The 9,644-nt window shown below is 55.9% G+C and overlaps 1 protein-coding gene across 1 annotated transcript in view; it reads right to left on the bottom strand.

The window, feature by feature from the left end:
- Positions 1–9,644, bottom strand: part of TRAF2 (TNF receptor-associated factor 2) — a 19,516-nt gene that overhangs the window by 458 nt on the left and 9,414 nt on the right. Inside the window, exons 4-8 of the mRNA XM_009865830.1 lie at positions 7,133–7,204; positions 5,175–5,249; positions 4,154–4,513; positions 3,432–3,609; positions 511–659 (exon numbers count right to left, since the gene is read on the bottom strand). Coding sequence (XP_009864132.1) covers positions 511–659; positions 3,432–3,609; positions 4,154–4,513; positions 5,175–5,249; positions 7,133–7,204 — 834 coding nt within the window. The remainder of the gene's footprint in view (positions 1–510; positions 660–3,431; positions 3,610–4,153; positions 4,514–5,174; positions 5,250–7,132; positions 7,205–9,644) is intronic.

Raw genomic sequence — 9,644 nt, 5'->3', positions numbered from 1 at the left:
GGGCTCTCAGCCTCACTCTGAAAACCTACCCCTGGCCGGCGTGGTGCCTGCTCGGACACCGACACTTCTGGCACGTTGCGCAGGTATTTCATAAATCGCGGAGTTGCCGCCCCCCGGGACAGGATGCAGCCCCTCTCTCTGCATCAAGTACTTCACCCGCGCAGCCCCAACGTGTTTCGCAAACCCACAACGTCCAGGAACGACAGTTTGAGCTTCTGACGCCGAGTGAGCATCAGCTGCGCCCTGAGTGCCGAGGCCAGAGGCCCTTCCCTCGCCCTGAACTCACACAGATGCTCCCCTCGCCTGCCAAACACGCCGCCGCGCTCCTCCCGCAGCAGCTTCACGCCGCTGTCCTGCAGCACGGCCCGTGCTTCCAGCCCGACTGGGCAATCCCCAGGGCGGCCACCACAACAAAGTCCTTCCTTCTCCTCCTTCTAAGCAGCCCAGACCGATGGCATCTAGAAGCTCGAGCGGATGCAAAAACTTGAGCGGGCTTTGTGCCAAACGTACCTTCTGGTTGAAGGGCCACCGCAGAAGCGCGTCGTTGGGGCCTTTCATCACCACAAAGAACAAGGACAGGTGGGTCCCACGCCCGGTGCCGTCCCCGTTCAGGTAAATGCGCAGACACATCTTGTAGCCGTACTTGCTCGTGTAGAAAGCTGGCGGGGAATTGCAAAACAGAGGCAGTGAGTGTGAAACACAGCAAAGTCTGGCTTCAGCAGGTCCTTCTGAACTCTGAGGACTCTTAACGTTTGGATTCTGGAAGAAGCCAGGTCTGGGTCTTCAGATACGTGCACCGTGGAGGTGGGCTGGAAAGCCACCAGGTACCAACCCCACTCAGATGCCATCTGGACCGGCGTGGGGACAGCCCGCGGTCGGGCAGTCCTGAGCCCCTGGTCTAGCCCAGACACCAAGCGCTGCGGCACAGAGCAGGGGCCGACCTCAGGTCTCCCTGCCCGCCGCCGCAGGCACGAGCGCAGAAGCTGAGGCTCTTGCCCAGGAGCTGCCCATTGCATTCCCCCTCCCTGCAGAGCCACCATCGCACCGCGGGTCACGGCAGTAACGTTGCCCAGAAGTGTCTCCGCAGGATGAGGAGCAGGAGGTGACTCTGTCACCCGCTTCCCTCCTCGTCCTCCCCAACTTGTCTCCTCTAGTCCCTCCTCTCCACCTGCTGCACCCGGAGGCTTTCGAGGCTGGTGCCACCCTCAGTCCAAGTAGCACATCCCCGCTGCCCACCCGGGGCTTCTCAGAGCTCCTGCAACCCCGGGAAGGTAAAAGCAGGTGGGGAACTGAAGGAAGGACAGTTGATCAGAGCCAGGGAAGGGGACCAGGCAGCCGGAGCACCAACCACCTCGTGCACCCCTGCATCCTGCTTCCCACCAGCCCAAGCACAGGCAAAGCCTGTCAGGAGCAAAGCAAGAGCCCAGGAAGCCGTTCCCTGACGCGTCGTGGCCAGAGCAGGTGGCTTTTGCTTTTGACCGTCCTGGTTCAAGCCTCCAAGGAACCTTTCTTGGGCGGATTTGCCCTTTTGAACTCTTTCCTAAGAGCTGCCCTTTGCAAAATCCTACAGCAATCGCGTTCTGCTGAGGGGTAACTCTGCGTCCTTCCCTTCGACACTGATTTCACTTGGTATTTCCTTGCCTTTACGTTTAAATACAAATCAAGCAATTATACTCATTTCCCTTTCTCAGCCCATTCACAAGCTGGATCTCTCTCCTCCTCCCAGCTGTCTCCTTCCCAGACCGAACAGCACCAGCCTATCTGTTTCACTTTGTATGATAAAACCCCCACCTCCACAAGAAACACTTGTTTCCCGGCCTCATTTTCTCAGCTAAAGCAGCACCAGGAACAAGGATCGTGTGTCTAAACAACACAATCGAATTCTGTAGGAAACAAAGCCTTGTACTTTGCTCTTGCAAGATAAGATAAAAAAACAAACAAGAGTCCTGCCTTTCCCAGCAGCCACCCCAGCGTCAGGCAGAGCCAGCCCTCACCTTGCAATCCCCCCGACCACAAACCACATTTTCACAGCCAGATTGCAGCAACCAACCAGCAACACAAAACACGACCTGGTGGCCCACAAAGTTGTTTTTCCTTTGATGAAAACAGTTTATAAAAAAGCCCCAAGCCCTGCCTTTCCTGCCTTGCGGGATAGAGACCAGCCGGCACAGGGGGTTCAGTCGGATACTTTTATACCCTCCACCAGCCCATGAGATTCTCCAGCCGAGAAACACAAATCCCAGCCCGCTGCTGGGACATCAGCAGCCAGAGGACACGAGTGGGTCCCACCCAGGACATGAGCTGGCCCCGTCCAGCACCTCCTGCCAAACCTCAGCCTCGGGAGACGTTCCTGTCACGCAGGAGATGGACAGGAGGGAAGATTTAAGGTTCTCTTAAGTCAGACGAAACAGATGAGAAGCAGATCTGTTGGCTTCGGGGAAAGGAAGGAAGCGTTGCCCTGCCCGGAGGGGACACAGGGACGGGGTTTTCCACGGCTGCCGCTGGCTTTTCAAAGGAAACGCGCACAGCTTCAGTCGCAGTTTAGCTCCCCTCCCTCAAGAAGGGGAATCCTTTCGTCTCAGTTTTTTCCAAGAGACAAAGGACTCTGAGCAGCCGTCAACCAGAAAACAGGTTTTAACATAGTCTCAGAAACTCAGTGCCTTTTGTCTGCTGGCCCAGCCGCAGGGGCAGGAAGCAGCTGGGAGGTACGTGCCGCTCCGGGCTTCCCCGCAGCTCTGGGCATTCGGAAAAACCTCTCCGGCACACTCCATCCAAGCGATTCCCACTGAGGCAAACACCAACCCCCCTCCCCGGCCACTGGGTTGTGAGGTGAGCTCCCTGCCGAGCAAGGACATGGAGCGAGGGGATGGTTTCACCTTACAGCTGCGAGCCTGGGAAGCGCTTTCATCAAGCAAACGAGCCAGATCCCAACCCAGCGCTCGCTGCTCCAGAGTTTCTTTTTTAAGAACATGAGGAACGGTGCTGGGCTGGGGCAGCTCTGCCAGGGGAGCCCTTTCCTCAGCGAGGTTTTCAAGCACTTCCCTAGGTAAGGTTCGGGCTTTATTTAGATGTTGTCTCTTGCACCGTCATGCTTTAGGCACTAAAATAAATTCCTCTATCATCTATATTTCCTCCCCTCCTTAACTGTTTTATTGCTGGTTTTACAGTCTCTGAGTATTTGACTTCTAACTAAAGGGTTTTGCAGGGCTGTTCTGGGGCTGGGAGAGCTGTGCTCTCCACCAGAAGACATGAAAAAGGTCTTACGCAATCACAAAAGCACCTCTTTCAGCTAAAAAAAAAAGTGGTTCAGGCTCCACGGGGAGAGGGGGACAGAGCAGAAGCACACCTGAACAGCCAGCACCTCCCCTGCTACAAAGGCCACCCCCTGCCGAGATGCAAAAGGACAATTTTGCGCGTCTGCGGGCGATAACCTGGAGAGAAGATGGCAGGAGAGCGGCCCGTGATTGCCTCCTGACGCTTGCGGGCAAACTCCGTTATCTTCCAGATGAACACCCCGTCATAGGTGGAAGCTTCCATGTTGCGGATCTTTTCCTCCATCTCAGCCATGGCCAGGTCTTTGAGCCCGATGCTCCTCTCCAGCTGCCGGACCTGCTCGGGGGGACACGGGGTGCAGCCCGGTTAGAAACCCGCGCCGCTGGGAGACCCTGCAAGCCAGCGGACACCCGCAGCCCTGCCGGGACGGCTCCTGAGGGAGAGGGGTTCTCCAGAATTCACAGGGATCACTCGAGGGAAAAACTGAGCAGTGTGGGCCAATTTGCCGACGCTTCCTTTTGGTCCCTGTCCTGGAGAAGACACATGGACACAGCTCAGCGCCCGAGCCAGCAACTGTCCCAAGGCAGACGGAAGAATCCTCCCAGCGAGCTCACTAGAAAACTCCCCCAAGAAACACCACCTCGTTGCTAACAGAGATCTGACAGCTTTTGTAATTCCCGTCTTTTCCAAGTGACTTTTGAGGGGTGGGGCACAAGCACAAACGGTATTTTAGTTCTGCTTTCAGCTGGGGCAGCTCTCAGAACCAGGCAGTGAAGTTTCAGGACCAGGCAGTGAAGCTTTCCTCACCACTAACGTGGAAAGGAAACTGAAAAAAGTCTCTGCCGAGAGCGCTGGAAAGCCCACACCAGGGGTTACACACCTTGTTACTCAGCGTTTCGATTTTCTCCTGGTCGAGCCGGTGCTGCCGACTGTAGGCTTCGGCTGTGAGAGACACGCTTTCCACCCCCCGATTGAGCACGCAGACAATGTTCTCAAAGGTCACCGTTTTCCTCTCGAGGGCCTCACATCTCCCCAGGAGCTCCAGGGACCTGGACAGCTCCGACTCGGAGCACAGCGAGTTGGCTGCCAGCAGCGGGGAGCTCTTCTGCGAGGAGGAAAGGGCAGGAAGGGGCTTGAGGTCTCCAGAGCCAGCTTTGAGGCTGAGCACAAAGCTCAGCAGCATGTAGAGATGCTCGGCCAAACACTTGCTTTCGTGTTCCAGCAGCTTTTCGTTCTCCACCTACATGAAGAGAAACACATCCCCCACTCAGCAAGCTCACTCCACGCTGTCATCATCCACAGAACAAATCCCTCCTTAAAGTCAGCTTTAAATTGTAGAAGGGGAAAACCCAAAGAAAGATAGTTTAAAACAATGTTCTGAGGGTGTTTTTTTATCCTTTTTTTATTTTCTTGTGCTTCAGATCCCAATGGTGGCTGCTGCACTCACTGCTCTATCCTGTCCTCCTGCATCACTCCCCCAAGGGCTCTGTCAGACGTCCTTCAACACAGCACAGGGCCAAGCCCCACACGATCCCCCCAAGGAGGGATTTATACGAACATCACCCAGCAGGAGCTGGGAAAACGACATCTCATGGAGAAATGACAGCCTGGCCTCAGTTCTGTGCTCATGGCTGAGAGCAGCGTAACCCCAGAGGCTCGAGGCACTCAGGGGGTTCCTCCAGGAGGAAGAAGTTTCCCTCCCCACGACGTTCATTCTCTGGATGCCCAAACTCGGGCGAGCAGACAATGACACGCTCTGTTTCTAAAGGGTTTGAATCACCACCTGGTTCAAATAGCCAAATGTAAACATCTGTGACAGTCTGGGTGACAGCACTTGCTGGGGTAACTCTACCACTTGAACCGAAAACGAGTCCCAAGATGACCACGAGGCGAGCCCTTACCACCTCAGTGCATCCCACCACCTCAAATCTGCACGGCACTTTAGATCTGCCGCAAGTCTTCACGTGGTCCCGAAACTGGAGAGGAAGGAAGGAAGGAAGGCAATGTTAGATCACCCGTGTCCCCTGCAGCTCCCTTGCCACCTCGCTGATGTCCTGGAAACCGAACACGATCCCCAAAACGCCCAAAGCCACCACCAGCTGCCAAACCCGAGCACTGCCTACCACGGGGTGTGGCTTTCACCGTCATATAAACCCACGGCACTGATGCCTGGGAGGAAGTTTTACTGCTCTTTGTCCTCACAGCCGGGAGTTCACTTCTCACCTGCCTGTGTGAGAGAGAAACAAGCGAGCGGCACAGGACGCTGAGCAACAAGCGTCGCCCAGGACAGAGGAAGGGGAGGTGCAGGGAGCGACCCCGCGCCACAGAGAGTCATTTCACCCAACCCCGGCTGGGACGTGCCACAGCTCGGTGTTTACTCCCAGCTCAGCGAGCTAACAGGGATCACTGCAGGTCCCCATCTGAGGGAAGACGCTCTCCCGGGGCTGGCGTCGCCCCTGGGGGTGCCACAGGACGCCGCTTCTCTCCGCCGGGAGCTGCCGTGCAGAGCCGAGGCCGAGGGCGGGTTTTTGGGCAGAGGGGTGTCTCCGAGCCCCCAGCCACCGGGATGACTCCACTGGGTTCCCACCCGGTGTGTGATTAATGCTAACGAGCAGCGGCACGTTATCATCTTGTTTTCGACAGAGCTCTCACCATCGGAGACCGGCGCTCTGTTCTGAACAACCCCCACCTTCCACATTCAGCACCTACGGCTGCTGCAACAGATGTCGATTAAAACTGCTTTTAGACCACTTTTTGGAAAAAAAAACCAACAAAAAAGCTTCTAGATCCATCTGGCTGGCTCCGTGAGTCAGGTTCCTCAGAGTTACGACAGCTGCAGCCAAAGTTTGGGGAGAGGCAGAAGAGGGGGGTAATATTTAAACAAAGGAGAGAGCACCTACGGGAATCCCACCAGCCCCAGCTCTGCTGCGGCAGAGGATCTCCAAGACTCTGCTGTGCTCCCCCTTTACACGTACTCTTTGCTCATCCTTTGAATGCTCCTGTCCCCCTCACCCGGTAACAACGGGCTTTTGCAACTGTGCTCCTGAAAATCTTTCCCCAGAGCAGGCAGGATGGTTTCGGCTGAGCACGCTTTTTGAAGACGTTTCCTAAAACTTTGGTTCTCCAGACTTTTGAGCCTCTCCCCAGAAGCTAGCAGCACGGACACCCTACGGACACGGATTCCATTATGCAATTAATTAGAAATAATTCTACAACTACCTGAAAGGAGGAGGTAGCGAGGCGGGTGTTGGTCTCTTCTCCCAAGTTACTAATGACAGGACAAGAGGGAACGGCCCCAAGTTGCACCCGGGGAGGTTTAGATTGGATACTAGGAAAAATGTCTTTACTGACAGAGTGGTGAGGGATGGCAACAGGCTGCCCAAGGCAGTGGTGGAGGTGTCATCCTTGGAGGTGTTCAGAAAATGTGTAGACACGGTGCTTCGGGACATGGCTTAGTGATCACGATAGTGTTGGTCTGACAGCTGGACTTGACCTCAGAGCTCCTTCCAACCTGAACGATCCTACAAGTGTGTGATTTGCTGGATAATGTCAGCAGTGGTTTCATAGCTATGTAGGACACAAGTGCCCTTCAAGCCCACGAGCACGCTCTAAGCACAGCAGCTCCGCACCCAAACCCCCGCAGAGGGAGGCGGCACCGACGCAAACCCACAAGTGCCGATGAGTCACGTTCACTCCCACCCGCGCGGTATCTCAGGGAAAGGTCATTTCTCTTCTAACAGCCGCCACTTCATTGTTCTCCCACTCCACTTCCTACAAGTCATGGTTCTCCTCCCGGCTCCAGGAGAGCCGGCGTCAGCCTGGCAGGACCCCCAAACACCCCGGCGGGACGGACAGGTACCTTCTCCCTCGGAATCTTCTTCCCACAGCCTTCGCACGTCAGCGGAAATTCAGGGCAGACTTCGTCGTGAGCCTGTGAAAGAATGGACAGGAGAATATTGGGTCTGCTCTGGAACAGCTCCGAGGAGCTCAGGGGATGAGCACAACTCAACAGGGGCAGTTTTACACTTGGGTGAAAGGAGAGTGCCGTGTTCCACAAACCCACGCTCGCACCTGGGTCACGCTGACAATTCTCTGTGCTGACACAGCTCCGGGCTACCGGAGTTTTGGTGCCTTTGTAGCCTCAGCCTCACTTGAAAAGCTGCTACAATCATTTTCCCAAAAAATCAAATTATTGCTTTGACGGACAAGGTAATCAAGAGGAAGCTCCGTTTATGGCTCTGCCAGGGGAACACACGTCCGGGCAGGTTGAATGAAGGAAGCTTCTATCCCAGCAAGATCATTGATCTAATTTCTCCACTGCCATGGTTATCAGGCAGCCAAAGCATGAGCCCTCAGCCTTCCTGTGACACGCTGGGCTGAGCCCTCTGATAGCATCTCCACACTCGAATCAGAAAACCATTTTCCAAGCAGAAAGAAAGAATCTTTTACCACCGTTTCACCGCACACGGGCCCCAGCCCTGCAGCCGGAGCACGCGCCGTTCGTTCGACGGCCAGAGGAGCTGAACAAATGATTGAGGCAACACGATACCCTGTCCTCAGCACATACTGGGGCAGGCGACACCCGCTAAATCGGGAGTGCTAGAGCGTGCCTCTGCTTTCGGTGTCACTTCCTCGCTGCTCAAACCCTCTCTTCACACGCTGACCAGCTGAAACAAGGCGTTGTAAACACCGCGACTGTGGAGTTCAAAACTCAGATTGAAAGATAAACGCATTGAAGTATCCTGCCACGGCAGTCGCTGGAAAAAACCCAACAAACCAGAAGCATTTACGAAGCAGTCATCCGAAACCAGGGGCTTCGAAAGCTCGGTCACATTTATTCTTTATTTAAAAAGTTACCGTCCTGTGGGGCAGGGGAGGAAAATATGCACAAACTAAAATCCTCTCACCACATCAGAAACTGGAAAGTGAAACCCATTAGTGGCTCCACTTTGGCTTCTTCGTTACTCTCTCCTTTTTATACTTTAAATGTGTGATCAGACTGAAAGCTGTGCCGGGCTGGCCCTGGAAGCGCCGGGTCGGGCTGCCTGCACGGACACTGCTGCCGGAGGAGGAGGAGGAGGCAGGGTGCTGTCCTTCATCCCACACGCTTGGAGGGGCTGAGCCCTTTTTTCTACTCCCCATCTACCGCTCTCATGCTCTAGAAACACCAGAGAGCATGTCCCCTGACCCACGGAGTGCTGGCGTAAGGACAGACGCTCTGGCTCATGGAAGGGAACGTCGCTGCCGAGACAACTGCTCTAAAGAGGGAGCATTTAGAACTCAGGGGCTCCCGTGCCAACGCACCAGGCACGACACCACCACCCGCTCGGTGCTCCCCACCTCCCGGCGGCCACCTTCCCTCCCCACCCCACGATGTGACAGTCCCGTGGCGCGTGCCCAGCTTCCAGCCTCGAAAACGTGACTGGTCCACAGGCAAATCGTCTTTAAGGCACCCACAAGCGTTGTTAGCCCTAACCGGCACAGCTTCCAACCTCCAGCCAAGTATTTCTGTATCAACAGTTTCAGGCTCTTCTGGAATCCCCTGTTCCTCCCCCGAGAACGCAGGTGCCTACACGCAGAGGCGCAGTATCGCCGCTGGAAGAAACCCGCCCTGCCCGGGGGCCGCGGAGCCCAGCCCCACTCCCCCAGGAATGGGGCAATCCTCCTGTTTACACCTTTGGGGGCTCCCGTGCCAACGCACCAGGCACGACACCACCACCCGCTCGGTGCTCCCCACCTCCCGGCGGCCACCTTCCCTCCCCACCCCACGATGTGACAGTCCCGTGGCGCGTGTCCAGCTTCCAGCCTCGAAAACGCGACTGGTCCACACGCAAATCGTCTTTAAGGCACCCACGAGCGTTGTTAGCCCTAACCGGCACGGCTTCCAACCTCCAGCCAAGTATTTCTGTATCAACAGTTTCAGGCTCTTCTGGAATCCCCTGTTCCTCCCCCGAGAACGCAGGTGCCTACACGCAGAGGCGCAGTATCGCCGCTGGAAGAAACCCGCACTGCCCGGGGCCGCGGAGCCCAGCCCCACTCCCCCAGGAATGGGGCAATCCTCCTGTTTACACCTTTCCCAAGCCCGCATCCACGGGTCTCTGCCGCCCAGACCAGCACCTGGAGTGTCAGGAGCTTGCTGCAAATATCTGAGAAACTTGGGAAAGCCAGGGCTGGGCGAGAGGCGCATCACCGGAGTGAACCTGCCATGGAAATCACGTGTGACAGGGATGGGAGAGGACAGCAATACAAGAATTAAAGCAGAGTTGGAAGACAACGGTTCGCCTCAGACCTTCGGGGCTGCCCTCCAGTGTCCTCCCTGGTGAATTCAGGCTGTGAACTGAGGCCCAGACCAAGAGCAGAATTGCAGCTGG

Source organism: Apaloderma vittatum, unplaced genomic scaffold, assembly GCF_000703405.1.
Source record: "Apaloderma vittatum isolate BGI_N311 unplaced genomic scaffold, ASM70340v1 scaffold15683, whole genome shotgun sequence".
In the NCBI taxonomy this organism is placed as follows: domain Eukaryota; kingdom Metazoa; phylum Chordata; class Aves; order Trogoniformes; family Trogonidae; genus Apaloderma; species Apaloderma vittatum.
This window is presented reverse-complemented; position numbering and strand designations above follow the sequence as displayed.